This window comes from Erigeron canadensis, chromosome 8 (assembly GCF_010389155.1).
Source record: "Erigeron canadensis isolate Cc75 chromosome 8, C_canadensis_v1, whole genome shotgun sequence".
NCBI classification, from domain to species: Eukaryota; Viridiplantae; Streptophyta; class Magnoliopsida; order Asterales; family Asteraceae; genus Erigeron; species Erigeron canadensis.
The window spans coordinates 33,904,964-33,924,706 of NC_057768.1; the positions used below are offsets into that span (position 1 = coordinate 33,904,964).

The 19,743-nt window shown below is 35.6% G+C and overlaps 2 protein-coding genes across 2 annotated transcripts; both read left to right on the plus strand.

The window, feature by feature from the left end:
• The first annotated feature begins 8,099 nt into the window (after positions 1-8,099).
• Positions 8,100-14,555, plus strand: LOC122579036 (probable Ufm1-specific protease). Its single transcript, XM_043751120.1, has 13 exons — positions 8,100-8,463; positions 8,537-8,887; positions 9,630-9,862; positions 10,149-10,236; positions 10,626-10,795; positions 10,881-10,971; positions 11,394-11,519; positions 11,597-11,644; positions 12,139-12,215; positions 12,332-12,420; positions 12,588-12,699; positions 12,922-13,024; positions 14,162-14,555. Exons 1-13 carry the CDS (start codon positions 8,259-8,261, stop codon positions 14,389-14,391), a joined length of 1,923 nt encoding a protein of 640 aa, XP_043607055.1. The 5' UTR covers positions 8,100-8,258; the 3' UTR covers positions 14,392-14,555.
• Positions 14,556-15,415: 860 nt separating this feature from the next.
• Positions 15,416-19,483, plus strand: LOC122610683 (putative disease resistance RPP13-like protein 1). The gene has a single exon (XM_043783652.1). The coding sequence runs from the start codon at positions 15,416-15,418 to the stop codon at positions 19,481-19,483; it is 4,068 nt and encodes a 1,355-aa protein (XP_043639587.1).
• Positions 19,484-19,743: the final 260 nt, after the last annotated feature.

Consider the following 19,743-nt stretch of genomic DNA (forward strand, 5'->3'; position numbering starts at 1 on the left):
TTGTGTTAAATTTATACTCCCTTAATAAGCAAACTACCCCACCCCTTTTAACACCTCTACCTTTAAAATGTCTTTTATGCCCTCCTAATTTACATTACCCTATTTTTTCTCCATCACGCTCATTACACACACATACGTTCATCCGATTTCCGATTTTCTCTCCTTCCCTCTTTCTCTGATTTTCTCCCCCCATAACCACCATCCACCACCGCCCCAAATACCACCATCCACCGCCGCAATCCACCTTCTATGTACGTTATCCCCCCATAAACACCATCCACCACCGCCCCAAAAACCACCATCAAACCACCATCCACCGCCGCCGGCTTTTTTTTTTTTTTCTTTTTCATCGCCGCCACCCCACAAACCACCGGCATTTTTTTCTTATTCCCCGCTGCATCACGCGGGTACAACGCTAGTAACTTGATATGGAGATGGTGAATTAACTATATGCAATGATTAGTAAAACTAAGAATAACTATTGCATTAACATTAAATAAGAAAGCATTTCATAGTGTTAAATTTTCTAGCATACCTGATCTTGCATTGATAAATGCATATACATACAACAATTATCTCGATACATGACTTACAAAGAATGACAACAATATATTCTTTACTATATTAAGATATGAAACTATCTTTTCCTAATCTTGCCACCCCAAATGCTAGTCACCTAAATAGAAAAAAGGGACAAAAATATATTAGAATCATCAGGCACAACACTTTAAATTTCTTCAATTGGCACATGAAAAAATTCGTTGTCCATCTCCCTTCTAATTTTGGACTTTTTCAGAGTAATGATAAATTTGAGATGGTAAAATCATTTGTGTATCTCGCATATTCTGTTGCATATATAAAAGAAAATAAGATGCTAGCATTAGAGGTAGATATAGGTAGGTTAGGACCTTGGATAACCGGTAAAAACATATCCATGTTGAAAGAAGAGAATTGTTAAGTACGGATTAAAACCTTGGGTGGATTGAGTTACATGTTGACATAGATTGGGGCAGGTTGACCATAAAAAAACTTGTTGTCTCCCAAAAAACATGTATAAAGATGCATTGCATATTCAAGATGTTTTTCTTTTCTTAAAGAATGACAAACTACAACAGTAACTCATTTAAAATGAATAGAATATTGTTTGTTTTAACAACAGCCTGTGTTTAAAGCCATGTGTTTAAAACCATGTATAGGTCAATAAGAACATCCAAAAGTCTTAATGAATTTTACAATAATTTTATATTCATATGTCAACTGCATTATGGGGTTGCGAAGTGCTGGTTTGAACATGCAACCTATTCTAATTTGTGTACATTAGTTCAAAAGGTCAATATACTTTTCTTGTAAGAGATTAAACATTGTCTTTGTGTTTTATCTGTGAAGCTTGTGTTCTATTTACCGACATTTATATTAATTTATTATATTTTTATCCCATTTTTATTGTAAACCAACACGAAAGTGGTCAAGTGATATAGTAAACGATGGGAAGAAATCGTAGTGACCAAATTCTATATTTACATTGAAATGTTTGTATGGGATTCTTTAAAGGTTATACTTAAAATAAATTCAGTGAGCGTCTATTAGAGCGATATAGAAACTAAATCATACTCGTATAACAATTAAACATGTACATAACACTATATAGTAACTAGTCGAAGTTTATAGAGATCCTTGAGTCCTTCCTATACGCTATCACTTATATATTACTTTAGTAAATTCATTAGGTTGCTAACCCAATAGAGTTAGAGTACACACATCTATAAAGGATTACACCATTCCATTAGTTTCTTTCTATAACCTTCGTCAATGTTCATCTGACTTGAGTCGTGAATTCTTTCATTGTAGGAACAACGTCATTGTCAATATTAAGCATTGATGAGGAGCTTAATAGGCAAAAGTTGTGACATAAGGCAACATATATAGTAAAACAATTTTGCATTCAAGAACCTAAACGAACTTGAAATTAAAGATAATGGTAAGAAAAGGTTTAAAACGTGTGTATCATTTTGATAGAAAGCATATAAAGCATGTGTATCATTATATACCTTATTGAGAGGAACCAACTTATGAATAGTGGAGCAGGCTGGCAGGTAGCTGCGCAGCTGTCTGCTAGCTTTCTTATTTATTTTTTTAACCAGGCTAGCAAGTAGCTGTGCAGCTATCTGTTAGCTTGCTTATCTACGTTTTTTAAAAAAACATATATATTTAATGTGTCAAACTTCTTAGCAGGTTTATCATATTGTTTTTATAAAGGTTTTTTTAAATTTTGTCTATCTTTATTTTGATTTGGCTCATGCATATTAATATAATGGTTTTATTTGTTTTGTCTTTTAGATTCTTTTAAAAAATAAATATATGTATTTAATATGACAAAATTTAATGCATAGTTATTTTAGTGTCTTTTATGTTTTTTTTTTTTTTTACATTTCATTTTTTACGTCTCACCTTGTATTACCTTTTGGATTTTACCATGTTGCAAAGTCTTTTTATTTTTTCTTGCACAACTGTTTGTCAATTTTGCCCTTTTTTTTAACTAAATAAAATATATGTGTTTATGCAAACTTTTAAACGGGTTTATTATATTTATTTATGTTTGATATAACAAACGTAGACATATATTTATGTTCATTTATATATTTTTAGTTGTCTGTTCACATGCATCCTTGGTTTTTTTATGGTATATCGCAAACATTTGAACGTAATTGTGCACGTAAATACGATCGATGAAGCCGGTCCGCAACACGGGCTTATAGACCCACTAGTTTTGACAATAAATATTCATTTGTGTGAGATTAATGGGTTTTGAACTATGAATCATAGGCTTGACTTTAATGCAAAAGCATGTGTAGCATTTTCGTTCGGTCATGCATTTTATCAAACACTTGATGTGCATCCAGAAATTTACAAAATATTAAATATTGGCAAATTAACTGGAAACTTGTTCATAACGATGAAACCTAGATTGTCAAAAGGGATGTTCAAAGTACCCTAAATTTTAAAATCTAAGAAAAAACTTATATGAAATAGAAAAGTCGATACCTCAAATGGTTTAGTAATCTTGGCATGTGGAGAACAGAGATCCATTGTTAGGAATTTAGCCAGAGAAAGATAAATTGAAAATTAATAGAACAGGGAATGTAGAAAAAGAAAAACGGGAACATATTTTAATTTTTAACATAAGTTTTTTTAGGTGGCTGCTTGCCACGTGTAAAATTTTCAAAAAGTTTAAGCATAGGGAACATTGCTTTATTAAAGGGAGAGAAAAGAGACTAGACTGAACTTTTCTTCCCTTTTTATAGATTTATTACTAGATAAACTAGATTATGACTTGTATTAACATATAGGGTTAAAAGGTTTTAATTTAAAAGAGTGTACAATGACCTCAACATGCAAAGTAAATGTTTTATCATTTGAGATTGTTGGCAATAGATTAGTTGATCCTCATGATTAACATGTTGGTGGGTTAACATTCAAGCAAAAATGACCAACAATCAAATCAATACATATTGTTCAAAGAAATAACAATTAAGTGTTACAAATTTTAATGTTATATGGTTTTCAAAAAGTAATAAAAATGAAATGTTTGTAATGAAAAAATAAATCTTTTGTAAGACTTATATGTAGACAATATTTTTAGTCATGTTGGTTGGTTTGTTGTTTTCATCCCAAACCAAAACCTTCAATCTTTTATTATTATTATTTTTTACTTTTCAAACGTGAAACAACAACATATAGTTGTCCATTACTAAAAACTGATTTCTTTAAAAATAATCCTACCTGAAAAAGTGACTGTCAACTCTTGTTTATAGTCATTGCAAAACAAACAACAAAAAAATTGTCTTTTTTAAAGTCTAAACATAATTTTACGATATGAATGTATCAACTTCATTTTGGGAATGTGGACAGTATCACCACTATGACTTCCAGTTATTACTTTAGTTTCAATAACATGTTCACCAAGTTTCCTAATTTGCATACTTGTAGTTAAGATGTGATTTGGAACACATGATAATATGACTAATATAGAACATCTGAAGTGTACAATGACTTAAAACTTTAAAAAATAATAAATAACAAAATTAATGTTTTCAATTTCATGAAGTAAAATATAGTATAGTTTTTTCATTATATTGGTCCATCTTTTTTTCTTATATAAGACCCTCAAAGTTCATTTGTCGGCTATAGTTTAAATTAATTTTCGTTATGTGTCTCATCTATTATTCAAGATATCATGATACTTATGATTTGTATGTATTGTCATTAGGTGCTTTTTATTTGATGGTGAAGAGATTTTGAAAAAAAAAATAAAATTGACTGTTTTTTTTTTTTTAAAAATTAAAAATGATAAAACCTATAGTTAATTTAGTTAGGTATTATCAATTTGAGTTATATCTTATATTATCAATAAAGTTAGTTTTCTACGTAGCTAAGAGAGCCATCATTTAAAAGTCAAGTTTCCGCAATGGCGGTGGACACCCAATCCCCCCCCCCCCCTTTCCAAAACCCACACACACATACACAAAATGGTTACAATAGCATGCTCCACGTAAACAAAGATTGACCCCATGAGGCCGATTTATATAGTCGAAATTGCATGCAAATATTTGGCGAAGAGTAAGGAATTGAAGGACCACAAGTTGATTTACGCCAATGGGAGAAACTAAAAAAAAATCCAAACACACCCTTCCTCCATTCTTATCTGGTTCCATGTTAAATAAAAATGATTAATAGTTCTCTCATATTGTTGACGGAAAATATTGGTAATGACAAACTCAAGAACTTAAAAGTAATTACAATCAGGCTTGTAAATCTCGGTCGGGAACTCAGAGTCGGAATCAGAATCGGGGGTTAAACGGGTCACGTTGGCTAGAATCGGGTGGAAACTTGGCCAACGAATTGATCGCATGTAAAACTTAGTCAAACTTGCTAGGATAGGTTAAGAATTGGGATCGTGTTAAAACTCGAGTCAATTTTGGTAAAAAAAAATTGTTTTTGTTTTTTTTTTAAAAAATCCTAAATTGATTTAAGTTTATTTTTCAAAGGAATGAAGTTTGAACTTTGAAGTACATGTTAAAGTTTTCAAAGAAGTATGTTTTAAACTTGAGGTTTATTACATACATATAATTTCAAAAATTATAAATTTTGTATAAAAATCCGATTTGGGTTCTCCCCGATTTAAATTTCAGTTTTAAAAACTCGGTACTCTCCCTCGCCGATCTGATCCCGAATCACAAGTTTTTCAACCATAATAATAATTATATGTCCATTACTAATAACTTAATTTTTTAAGGCTATATGGAGACGTCTTTTTCCCTTTTTTTTTGCTACAAGAAGCCTTAGAAAGCCCAAAGAAGCCATGCACATTGCCCCAAGGGGCGTTATTGATCAAGAAACAACGCATAGCGTGAAGAATTCGACGCCTCCATTTGAAGAAGCAAAAGATCTGTTGGTTCAGTGACCCCATGTAACACCCCAACAAGGCGGAATCATGGGGTATCACAGGAAAAGCACAGCACGACATGGAAATTATGTAGAGTAAACTAAGTGCATAAAAGGATCAAGTAAATCCATACGAACCATTTAGTAGTGCAAGCAACCGGACCACATCTAAGCATAAACCCTAATCGGGAATAATGAATCACGGATCTAAGAAGTCCAAGTCCAAATCCAATTCTAACAAAATCAGGCAATCAATCATCCAATACATCTTTGAGTTAACCTGTCACCTGAAAAGTGTACTAACACGCGTCAACATAAAGTTGGTGAGTTCGTAGGGGCAAGTAATAGGAAACAAGTGTGTCGGGATAACAACCGTCAACGATATACGAGGATTAGAGTACTTAATCACGTTCCAAGGAAACCCTAAAAGGTTTCACGTTATCACAAATCAATACAAGTCAACGTTTACGTTCAATTATAGTTATAATGGCACGACTTACATAATAAATAATGCGCGATAAACCGACACGACTTACATGATAAACAATGCGTATAATACGTTTCAGGCACGACTTACATATATTTCAAATGCGTAAAATACGTTCCAGGCACGACTTACATATATTTCAAATGCGTAATATCACGACATGTCTTACGTATATTTCAACGGCATGTCCTACGTATATTTCAACGGCATGATCAACGGTATGACTTACATATATTTCAAATGCATGATCAACGTTACGTTACAACTAAGCATTTATATTCAATATACATGTTAAACAACATCATTAACAACAAAGTTATGCCACAAATCGTGGGCTTATCGCTATGCCATCAACATGAACTTAATCGGTATCACAATCACAAATCTATAATACGTTAAGGGGGAAAATGTTATCATGCGAGATCCTATGTCCCGTTCCATTTCAAAACGTTTTCCATCATTCAACAACACAATGCACATACACTTCATACGATTCTACTTTCAAGGAATCATTGATGCTTATATATAGGGTCACCCGCAGCCTTCCCACCACATCTCCTATTCATTGAAAGTATAACCGTCTTCCATGTATGTACAACTACCCAAACCACAACAAGTATTCATAAACGAAAGCATAATAACCGAGCAACAAGTCAATACGTTAATCAAGAAATCAATCAATCGATTAAACAACAATAACAAGCACGTACACTTTTCAGCCCGAATCTCAATTGAGTAGGGAGGGTTTACGAAACTCACCTTAAGCGGCTACAACAAGTTAACATCACGCTAAGAATGTCCTACGGTCATCAAGGGTCCACAACCAAACTTCAACAACGATCACAACCTACTTTACAATATCAAAATATCACAAAGGCATCCCAACGGTAAGGTCTAACTAGTTAAACTACGCCATAATTTCCAAGGGTGATCTAAAAGTGATCTAAGAATGCTTAAACCATATTGAAAAGTTTTAGTTAAATAGGATTTAATGACTTAATTAGTACCAAAATTTGACGTAAAAATCAAAGTGTTTAGGAATGTGTTTAATCAACTTTGTTGACCTTAAAATGATGATATAAGACTAATAAACAAGTTTTGGATAATTAAAAGTCGACCGATAACCGAACAAAAACTTGAGAAAATGACAGAAAAAGTGCGGCCGCTCGCACGGTCGGCCGTGTGAGCATCTGCAGTACATGATAACTGGGCACGTAGCACGGCCACAAGCACGATGCGTCTGTCTGAGCGGCCGTGCTCCAACTGGTCAGATTCTTGACTTCAAGATCGACTAAGGAAGATTCAAGACATGTTTTGAAGCACAAACCAACATCATTTGACATAAACAAACAAAACCCCTATCATAGATTCGATTCATAACATCATACAAATCCGGATTCACCTCAAATTCAACCAAAACCCTAATGAAACCCTAAATCGACCCAAATTCATTTAGATCCAACACAAGGAAGTTATCTACTAATTAAAAGGAACTTTTTGAGCTAAAGACTACTTACCAATTCGTCCCGGAGCTTCAAATCTGTTTTTGGAGTTCTTGAGAAGGATGAACATGTTTATAACCCAAATTTCTTGAAGTTTTGCAAGAGATTATTGTTATACTTTGATTTACTAACACTTTTGTTACTACTACAAGTTGAAATCCGGATTTTTAAAGAAGAAAAGAAAGAGATGATGATAAAAGGGGGGTGTTTGGTCTTGCTTTGAAAGAAAGAGAGAAAAGAGATAGAATAGAGAGAGTTGTGGAAGAATGAATGAGTGGAGGGTGTGAAGGGGGGGTTGGGGGCCGACCTAGAGAGGTCCAAAAGTGGCTCACGCTCCGCTAATTTCGACAAATAGCTATTCGTTACCCATTTAAACGCTAAAACGAGACCGTAAACATAATCTAACTCAACGTTACGTTAAAACATGTCAAAACGTTCCGGAATTTATCATTTAATCATACCTTAAATTTCGTTTCGTTACAAGTCAACATAGGTCAAAAGTCGCGAATGTTACACCTCACCTCATTTGAAGGGCATTATAAAGAAGCCTTGCTCCATGTGAATACGGAAGAAAGCCCCTTGATAACTTGTCAAAAGATACTCTTTGGAGGGTTGCTACTCTTAGTCTAACAAAAAAATCATTCATTTTTACGCATTGTCAAAGTAGACTTCTGGTCTAGTCCGGGAACAAAACAACAGTAGTGCAGCTTAACACAAAAAAAAGGGAGCCAAACACACTCTGAGAAAACCCCCAACATAAATCACACCGCCATAGTCAAAACCCCATCATCCACCGTAGCTCACCACCCGACCCAACCATACCAACCATGGGCGATGATGATGATCCAACTATACGTATCCTATGCCGCAAACTTATTCTCACCCCCAAATCACAACAACAACAAGCATCAGTAGGCATTCAATGGCTAATTGGTTCCCCATTTTTTCCTCAATTCACAATCATCTCAACCCTCAGATGCATTCACACTCTTCCTTCCGATCCCCTCTCTCCTGACTTTACTAAAGAAGCAGGTACACATATATATAGAAATTTTATATCTTTTATCGAAAGGTAATTCTCATTTTATTTTTTATTTTTGGGCAGATGATATGAGGTCATTGTTACCTAGAGGATTTGAGGTAATTGGAGCTTTGATTCTTGGCGGTGCAACCCACTTGAATGCCGACGCCTGTGGTCGAGATGCCATAGATGCCTCAAGTCGAATGAGTAAGGCTCTTTCTCGGACGGAGAATCGTAGTTTAGTTGGAGCTGTTGTCGATCCAAGTTCCGGTGAAATTCGTTTCTTTGTATCGAACTCGAGTGTCGTTGAGTCAGTCACTTCAGTTGTGTATGAAGACCAGCCTGAGAAGTATGTTTGGGAGAGAGGTTGTATTCTGAATTGTGAACTTCCAATCAAGTTGCCTGTGTATTACTCCGTTAAAAAAAATCCGAAAGGTATGTCGTTTTCCACGTATGCAAGGTTTTTGTGTCCGTATTTTTTACGCGTTTCTGTAAAGTTATCTGGCATAGGTTGTTAGTCACGAAGCCCTAATTGTTTGTTAGTCACACGTAGTGTGTGTGTGTATATATATATAGTAGTTTTCTAGTTACTGCGTGTTTGTGTGTGACTGATAAGGAGATGACAATGTATTTTGTTACTTGCTCAAGATATGAGGTATAAACAACATCCCATGTGGATCTTGTACTTTATGGACTTCCTACATGGCTTGCATCAGAGAACCCAATAGTTTGAGTGTGCCATAGTTGGGGTAGTGTAGGCCTTCCCTTGGTGTACTTTTATGATACGCTTGGGCCCATCTTAGTTGTGAACTTGTGATCATCAATTGGTTGTTTTATTTGGGTCACGTACATACGGCTTGCTTATACTCTTGCAAGCAAGGCGAGAAGCGATTCTCTTAGCTTAAGGGTCAGATCATCATGACACATTTGTTGCCAGGTTAGAACAGTATTCACTTTTTGCAGGTTAGATCATGCCCTATGTAGTTGGGTCATAGGTTAATTCTATTGACAGGCTAACTAGATTGCCAAATAGGCATGTTCCGAAGCATTTTTATATTGACTATGCCATAGTCACCAAATTTTGTGTCTAGTTTTAATTAATATGGAGCAGTGAGTGAAACTGCATGTTTGTTTCAAAATAATGCAATGTACGAGATTTTGTTACTTTTTGTTTCAGATGCAGAAGACATGCTAACTCTTGCAACTGAGTCTGTTGCTGCTAAACTTAGAGACTCCAAAACAACATATCTACTAGAAACTCTTAGTGAGTCCGTGATTATTCGTACCAAAGATGTGAATCTCTCAGCAGAGACGCTTTCAGATGACACTTCTCAAGAATCTAAAGCAAATTCTTTATTGTGCTCCTATTTTAGTTCTGAGAATAAAAATCGAAAATGTTGTTCGACAGAGGTAATTTCATATTGATGCAGTTAATTACGAAGTTTTTAAGGGTGAAGTTTTTGACCCCTTCTTTTATGAATGGGTCGATTTGTGCTATATTTTATATATCACAGGTCAAACGAGAAAAGTTAATAATATAGCTAAAACATTAGATTACATTGCACATTAGATATCCCTGTTCAATCTGCCCAGTTACTCTTCTAGACAGACTCACAGACATGCCCTTTTTGCTTGTAGTTGGCCTGTTTCAATGATTTTTCGAGATTTGCATCATTGTGATACTTCTTTTATTTAGAATGCAGATAAAATCCAAGTAACCTTCTTTCTATCTACATCAGAGGCCTCTTTAAAACCTGTTGCACCTATTGCTGAATATGTACCAGGTATGGATGAATTTAGCGCCTTTTTATAATCACATGGTATAGGTAGTTTTTCAACCCATTGACTTATAGATAGATAGATCCGGGTTATATGTTTTATCTCAAGGCCTCAAATTATTTTTTTCTAGAATTCAATGTATTTTTTCTAGCAAAAAAGGTTGATAACCAGCAACGCACTATCGGCCCCCTATCTTCAAGGTGGAGGCATACCTGACACACTGAGTGGTTGTGGCTATGGGAAGTGTCCGGGCCTCAAACCCGAGTATGTGTACTATTTGTGCCAAGGTTGCGCCCACCCATTACCAACTGAGCTTCACGCCATTGGCAAAATTCCTTGCATTTCTTCCATCACAAAGTGTAACATCTACATTTTTTTGTTGTTGGAGCTACAGGTGAAGCCAAGCTTCTAATTGTAGACTATAAATTAAAAGTTATCTGCTATGCGGCGAAGGACCTTCGGCTGAAAGATGAAGTTTTAAAGTTGATTATTCCTGCGTTAGTGGACCAGTTACATACTATGAAGGACATGACCCTACCCAATCTATTATCGCAACATCCAAAGGTTTAAAGATGCTGTTAACTAATGTTCTCTATATTTATTTTTACTTTGCTTCTATCTTAATTATTGCAAACTTGATTTTTTATAGCTACATCCATATCACTTCAATCCTCCAGGATTCCTGCACCCGATAACTGCCATTTACGAATCACTTTATGGCGAAACAGAAATGAAGCAAGGTACTATGCGGTACTAATTTTTTTCATGGTCATCACAATGTATAGAATTATCTTCCAGACGAAAAGGCTAGGTCTTTATTAGCTTAAATCGGTGGTCCAGGTTTTTTTTGGGAGCCGGGGGTTGGTTATTGCTCCAGAGGGGGGGGGGGGTTGGTGAGAGTTAAACTGGCCGAGTCCAGGTGGGTGACACGCCAGCAAACCCCCTTTGTACGTTTTTACTACTTATATAAATAATTACTGAATGATTTATGATTACCAAGAGGTTATACTTTGGTATGAGTTGAATTAGCCTTAAAATACATATATGAAATGGGAATCTTGTATGGCTCGAGCTATTGAAGAACTGCTTATATATTGATTTATTTAAATGGAGAGGGTATGCTGGTTTACCTAATTCTGATGCATGGTTTTGCCGTCTCCAGTTGAGATCAGAAGATCTCTTCATTTGAGGCTTGGATTACCTTTGGATCGACCTCTTTTAAGAATCGCTAGTGCTCTGAACTTGTCGATTGCAAAGGAAAGTGCGAGTGGAAATACTTCACGAAACGGTAATTTGATTTTATAATCCAGTGTGTAATCAGTTGTTATATCCTTGTGGGTTGCTAACAAGTTGTTGCAAAATCAGGAAGTCCTATGCTCAAGGATGTACACATTGGGATCCCAGGTAGTGGAGGTAAGTAGTTTCACGAAGCCTTTTTGTCTTTTAGGGTGTTTGGATGTGGCTTATCATAGTAGTGAGTGGTGTTCTTACAACAACTCGTCATCTTCTCCAAACCTGATTAGTTGTACCCTAAATAGTTAAGTTGATATTTTGTGATTGCCACAAAAAATTCACAATCAGTTACTGTGAAACACTTAAAACCGACTAATTGTCACTTTAAGCACACATTGAAAGACCCCCTATAGGTCAGTATTGTTTCCTCTTATTGTTTTATTGAAAATATTCATTAGAATAGGCAATCTTGGATCATATGTTTTCAATGGGTCAATCTGGGGTATGGTTAATAAAAGTAGCATTAAAGGAAACGGGTCAATGGGTTTCCAGCAGTTTGAAAGTCATCAAAGTTATATTTTTGATGCTGTAAATGTCCAAATCAATTGATGCAAATGATTAGATTCTTATTGATCATATTCAACACTGCTTATCTACTAAATGCTTTAATGCAGTTCATGGAGGAGTTGTATCTCTGGTTCAAGGTTCTTATGATTATCATCATTACCTTCAAGATGGTTTTGATGACTCGGTAAATTTCTTGTTTTGGACTATTTAGAATTGGGGGATCGGCTGAAAATATAGTTTGTTTCCCGATTAGAAAGAAGAACTGTATTTCTGATCAGTATTATCTTATTTTAATTTTAGGGCTGGGGTTGTGCTTACCGCTCTCTGCAGACTATCGTTTCATGGTTTAGAATCCAACAATACACATCAATCAATGTTCCTTCACACCGGTATGACTTTTAATATCTTAACCGAAAGGTGTAATAAAAATAAAATTATGCGGATGGTTTGAAATTACTACCTAAAAGCTTTGTATCGAAATTTCTATCGTATTTAGTATTCATTTTTATTCATTTGAAAAGAGGCTGGTCGGAGGGTGAGATTTGTTTACTTTCAGGGAAATACAACAGTCACTTGTGGAAATTGGGGATAAAGATCCTTCATTTATTGGGTCACGTGAGTGGATTGGTGCCATTGAACTAAGCTTTGTCTTGGATAAACTCCTTGGTGTAAGTTTTGTCGTATAGTCATGCTCTGCAAGATGCAGTTATATCTAATAATTGGTTGATGCAAGTACTTTGGGTATAAGGGTGTGTTTGGATGTGCATATTTAATGTGATTATTGTAATGATGAATTAGATGCATGAAGTATAACGTGTCTAGTCAACTCATGCAATCTTCATAAGATAGCAGTGGTAATTGGTTCACATAATAACTGTCGCATGTAACAGGTAAGCTGCAAGGTCATAAATGTAAGATCTGGAGATGAATTACCTGAAAAATGCAGAGAACTCGCAATGCATTTTGAGACCCAAGGAACACCCATCATGATCGGTCAGTGAAGTATCCCTTCCAATCATATTTAGTACCGTTTTCAGCATACCTGAACCACATTTGAAAAGTGGTAAAAACAGGCAGGGCGGGTAGCATACTGGCATCTGTCAGAACATGGATGATTAAAATGGTAACTTTTTCGTGAGGGGCTAAACACTGGGTTGGGTAGACCCAAAACATTTTTTCTCCATGATTATTAAATTTATTAGCGTCTAATAAGGCCAAAATAGTTTATTATTGTTATGATTATCTATTTTATAAGAAGATGACTTGAGAGGTTTTTTGTATACGAAGTGTACTGCCATGAAGCCATCTGATCAATTGCTAGAAGCTATTTTATTTTATTTTCCTGTTGAGTTTTAGTTAAAACAATATCTTTGTTCTTAGCTTTATAGGGTTTCACCCTGGTACACTTAGCTTTCAATAATAAATACTCTGATGTAAACTATTAATTATAATTTCATCTGTTCATCAGGTTGTTTTATAACAATAAAAAGTTAATTTTTTTAGACAAGTCATCATAAGTTGTTCTTTTATAGTAGTTTGTTTACCTATCAAGTCATTATAAGCTTTTTTTTCTTAATAAAAAATTTAAGGTTTAAATTGAAATTTATAAATTTGACATTAAATTTATACACAAAACGTAGCTTTATATATGGCGAGACATGTTGTCTAGAAAAATTCGGTGCTTTATATGTTCTTTATGACTAAATAGGGACAATGAAGCATCTTTTAATGACCTTATTGTACAATAAATAATGCCAAAAGTATATTAAGAGTAGCTGTAAATATTTTAATGGAACAAAAAAAATGTCAAAACAAATGTTGTCACATGTGGAGAGCATGTAAAACGATAAAGTGGGTTTACTTGATAGTATAGCGATACTACAGAGTACAGAGGTTACTTTGTTGTGGATGGGAAGAAAAATAAAATGGCACCGGTATCACCAGCCACTTTTGTGTCCATCCATTTTGACCAGTTTACAGAAACAGTTTTTGTTTAGTTCATTCAGACCCGTGTGAAAATTTATGGACAAGCCAATACCACCCATGGGATAAGAAGGAAGGCCCAAAATTGTCCAATATCTGGTATTTGGGTCGGGCATATATTATTCACTATGGTTTGTAAATACGCAGGTGGTGGCGTCCTTGCATATACGCTTTTGGGAGTCGATTACAATGAAACAAGTGGTGATTGTGCATTTCTTATACTGGATCCTCACTACACTGGCAGCGATGATCTAAAGAAAGTAGTGAATGGTGGATGGTGTGGATGGAAGAAAGCGGTTGACAGCAAGGGGAAACATTTCTTTTTGCACAATAAGTTTTACAATCTCTTGCTCCCACAAAGGCCAAACATGGTTTGATTTTATGCTATTAGTATCCCTAAAGATTAAAGCAAAAGCCCTCCCTTCCAAAGGATATGCTAACTAGCTAATGTTGACAATTACAAATGGTACCAAAATGTTATTTACTTGCTGTACTCGTAGATTTATACCTCTTAAATGTTAATTGATGTTTTTCTTATACATTTTAGTTATCTTTCTCATCACTGCAATAATTTCTTTAATTATTAGCTTAAATTTTTACTATAAAAGTTATCATATATCCTCAGAAAAGATAAAACTATGAGAATTTAAAATACATTATATTACAGAGAAACAAACCATATGAAAAATTAAGTTTAAATATGTACATTATTACAAAGAAGCAGACGAAAAGGAATATGAAATTTTGAAATATACATTACAAAGAAACAAACAGAAAGGAATATGAAAATTTGATAAAATATAGATGAAAGAAATATGATAATTTAAAATATAGTCACTTAATGCTAGCAGTTGGTATCACCCTGCTTATTTTATTATATATGAAATGAAATTAATATAGGAGTAGTCGAGTAAATTATGTCGCTTTGCTTTTTATCGTCCAATAATGTATATTTAACTAAAAAGTTTTTGGCAGCGTGAAATAACAATAATAAAAAGTCGACCATAACAAATGATTTAATTGTTTGTACCGGCCGGCCACTTGGTTAAAACGACCAAACTTTGGAATCATATATCTGTAACATATAGTTTCTTCACTTCTTGTATATATATGCACCCATTTTCATCATCCACTGCATATCAATCTCTACTACTATTAGTCTATTACTATAATAATCTGTTTTCCATCTGTATCCCGCTTCCTTTTAATTGTCCAATGGTTGCTAACTAAAAAACTTTTTAAAACAGTGTCATGAAATGCGCTAAACAATAATAACAGTAATACGAGTAATAATAATGATAAATTTCCTGCTTGTATATGCACCACTTTTTCATCAAGCGTATCAATCAATCTCTACTACTACAATTTACAATCTGTTTTTCATCCGTCTCACTTTACTCAATGGCTGAAATCATTCTGTCTGCCTTGCTCCCGATTGTTTTTGAGAAGCTAGCCTCTGTGGCCTTAAACAAGGTTGCTCGTTCCAAGGAAATTCAGTCCCACCTCAAGAAGTTGAAGACCTCACTACCCCAGATAGAAGCTCTGCTCAACGATGCTGCAGAGAAAGAAATACAAGATAAAAGAGTTAAAGATTGGCTCAACCGTCTTCAACACGTGGCTTATGATGTAGACGACGTACTCGATTCTTTGGCTACTGATGCTATGCATCATGAGCTGACTGAGAAACCTGCTGGAGGAGGCATTACAAGAAAGGTAACAAAGCTCATCCCAACTTGTTGCACTACTACTTTCTCGTCATCAAATACTGAGATGCACAAGAAGCTAGAAGACATTACAACCAAGTTACAGGATCTGTATGATGAAAAAAATAATCTTGGTTTGAGTGTTAAAGATAAAAGGTCAAAAAATTTAAACAGACTTTACCAGGTCTCTTTATTATCAGATGGTATTATTGGACGTCAAGGTGAAAAAGATAATCTGCTCAAGAAGCTTTTAGCAGATCGGCAACCATGTGATCAAAGCAATTTTAGCATCATGCCCATTGTTGGTATGGGTGGGGTCGGCAAAACCACTCTTGCTAGACTTTTGTATAACGAACCAGAAGTAAAGGAGCACTTTGACCTCAAGGCCTGGGTTTGTGTCTCTGATGAGTTTGATAGCTTTAATATCAGCAAACTTATCTTTGAATCTGTAGCTGGAGAAGGGAAGAAGTTCGAAAATCCAAATCTACTTCAAGAAGCTCTTGCAGAAAAACTTGCAGGAAAAAAATTTCTGCTAGTCTTGGATGATGTGTGGAGCGAAGAGATTGAAGATTGGAATACCTTAGTACCTCCATTTCATGCAGTGGCCCCTGGAAGTAAGATTATCATCACAACCCGAAAGAAACAGTTGCTTCAACTGTTAGGAAACGATGATCCATACCGTCTAGATAAGCTGTCAAACGAAGATGCTTTGTCTTTGTTTGCTCACCATTCACTGGGTGCAACTAACTTTGATTCATACCCATCACTCTTATCATATGCTGAGGGCATTGTGCAAAAATGTGATGGCTTGCCTTTGGCTTTAAAATCACTTGGAACTTCATTGAAGACAAGAACAGATGAAGAAGATTGGAAGGAACTATTGAATAGTAAGATATGGAGTTTAAAAGATGAAGGAGGTATTCTTCCTGCTCTTCGACTAAGCTACCATGAACTTTCTGCATGCTTGAAGCAAATGTTTGCATACAGTTCCTTGTTCCCCAAAGATTACGCGTTTGAGAAGGAGGACTTGATTTTGCTCTGGATGGCGGAGGGCTTTTTGCTCAAATCAACTACAAGCGAGTCAATCGAAATGGAAATGGAACGCTTGGGTGAGAAATATTTCGACGAGTTGTTGTCAAAGTCGTTTTTCGAACATGTAGACGGTGATAAATTGTTGTTTGTGATGCATGACCTCATGAATGATTTGGCAACATCTGTTGCCGGAGAATTTTTTGTAAGGTTAGACATTGAAATGAAGAATCAAATTGAAGAGCAAAGTTTGAACAAGTATCGCCACATGTCCTTTGTTCGTGAGAAATTTATATCCTGCAAAAAGTTTGAGGCACTTGAAAGAGGAAATAGTTTGAGATCGTTTTTGGCTGTTCCGATTGTGTCGAGAGCTCGTTGGTGGGAGTACGAGAAATACCATTTACCAAATAAGATTTTGGTTGACATTCTTCCAAACTTACCGTTATTAAGGGTTCTTTGCTTGAGTTATTTACAAATAGACAAGATACCAGAGTTCGTTGGAAATTTGAAGCACCTGCGGTATCTTAATCTATCTCAAACTCGAATCACACATTTACCGGACAATGTTTGTAATCTTTATAATTTACAGACATTGATCGTGTTTGGATGTGCCGGGTTGAAGGAATTGCCTGAAAGTTTCTTGAAACTTAAAAGCTTACGACATTTAGACATTAGGGACACCCCGCTTTTGAAGAGCATGCCTTTAGGTATTGGTGAGATGAAAAGCCTACAAACCCTCTCCAAGATTGGTATTGGGGGGGTAAACGTGTTTCCATTAAGCAGGCTAAAGAAATTGAAGAATCTTCGTCGGAGAGTTTGCATAGATGGGCTAGATAGATTGCAAAATAATGATCAAGTGCGGGAGGTAAACCTGTCACAAATGAGGGCTAGTGAGTTAGTGGTGAGATGGAGTGATGTGTTTGATGGCTCTCGAAAGCAAAGACTTGAAACAGAGGTCATGAATGTGCTTAAGCCTCATACTGATAATCTGAAAAAACTTGAAGTTGTGTCATATGGGGGAACGGAATTTCCAAAATGGGTCACGGATCCATCGTTTACAAGATTGACTGATGTTTACATTGACAAATGTAAAAATTGCAACTTTCTACCACCATTTGGGCAAATGTCAGCACTAAAGAAGTTGTCTATTGAACACATGGATGGTGTGAAAGAGGTAGGTTCAGAATTACTCGGGATTGGTCCTACAACATTCCCCTCACTTGAGATTCTAAGATTTGAAAGGATGCCAAGGTGGGAGGTATGGTCCGTCAATGCGGTGGGTGTTGCAGTCTTTCCGTGCCTTAAAGAGCTATCTATAAGATATTGTCCTAATATGACAGGATGGGAGGCAGGGTTAGCCAATGACGATGTAGGAGTTTTTCCGTGCCTCGAAAAGCTTGTTGTGAATGAATGTCCTAGTTTGGTAAAAGTATCCCTTAAAAACCTACCTTCATTGAAGGTTCTAACTGTACGTATGTGTAGTGATGTTGTATTGGAAAGTCTGGTTGGTGTAGCTTCATCAATCACCAAGTTGAGTATATCTCAGATATCCGGACTTAGTGATGAGGTGTGGAGAGGTGTTGTAAAGTCTCTTGGGGCAGTTGAAGAATTAAACATTACTAAGTTTGAGAAATTGGTGAGAATAGGAGGAGGAGATGAAGAGAAAGAGGGGGAGGAATGGAGCAACCTCGTCTTCCTAACATCTCTTAGGATGTTAATGATACGGTCTTGTACGAATCTGAAGTATATGAGCTGTCCAGACAACATAAAAACCTTGGATGTCTATGAATGTGAAAATCTGAAGCATTTGAGTTGTCCAGATAGCATTGAAACCTTGGATGTCCATCATTGTAAAAATCTGGAGCATTTTAGCTGTCCTGCTAATAGGATTCAAGAGTTAAGGATATGGGCTTGTAGTTCAATTACACGTGTCTTCTTCCCTACAGAAAAAGGAGGAGGATGGCAAAAGCTCAAGTCACTTATTATATGGGAATGTAACCCAGAATTGGAGAAGGAGTTGGAAAAGCAGGTGTTTATATTAATCAACAATACTGCAAACATTATGCCAATTCTTGAAGTTTTATGCATACGTGATTGGAAAGATCTGAAATCAATGACGAAAATTACAACATGTTTCATTCAGCTCAAGAAATTAGAAATAGAAAATTGTGGGAGAATAGAGTCATTCCCTGATTTGCAAGATCTTTCATTTTTAAAGCACCTCAAAATCAGGAATTGTAGAAGTATGGATGGTCCTCCTTTTCTTGGAAGAAGCAGTGGTGTAAGCGGGGTTTGGCCTCCTAATTTGGATTCCTTAGAAACAGGGGAATTGAAGAGGCCCATATCAAAATGGGGGCCGCTCCCAACCTCACTCATTGAACTAAAGTTATGGGGTGGATATGGATCATCTTTGGCAGAAGAAGAAGAAGAAGACGTCAAAAATTTCCCAACCTCACTTCTTCCTTATCCATTATCATCATCTCTTACTAAACTTGGATTAGTAGAATTTAAAAAATTGGAAACAGTTTCATCAGAGGGACTCCAACACCTCACATCCCTCCGACATCTCGTCATTGGGAGTTGCCCAATGATGAAAGATCTTCCAGAAACGCTGTTGCCTTCACTTTTGAGTTTGGCAATATACAATTGCCGAAATGAAGAACTGAAAGAAAAGATGATGAGTGGAAGCGGATCCTATTGGCCCCTTTTCTCCCATATTCCTTACTTGGAAATATAAAGGTATATATTTCCCTATCAAAGCCTTTAAATCCTTTTAGTTTGTTTTTCTTTTCTGTTTTCTCATCAACACAATTAATAACAATACCTACATTCAAACTTGCACAAAACTGAATTGCTTATTAACCCATGTATGTATTACAAAGATTGTTGAAGCATATGCTTACTTATTAATGTAATTATGCTTCACGGTCTTTCAGTTTAGTCCCACTTTATTTAAATTTGATTACTAATTCCAACTACTTCATATTCTTAGGGGCT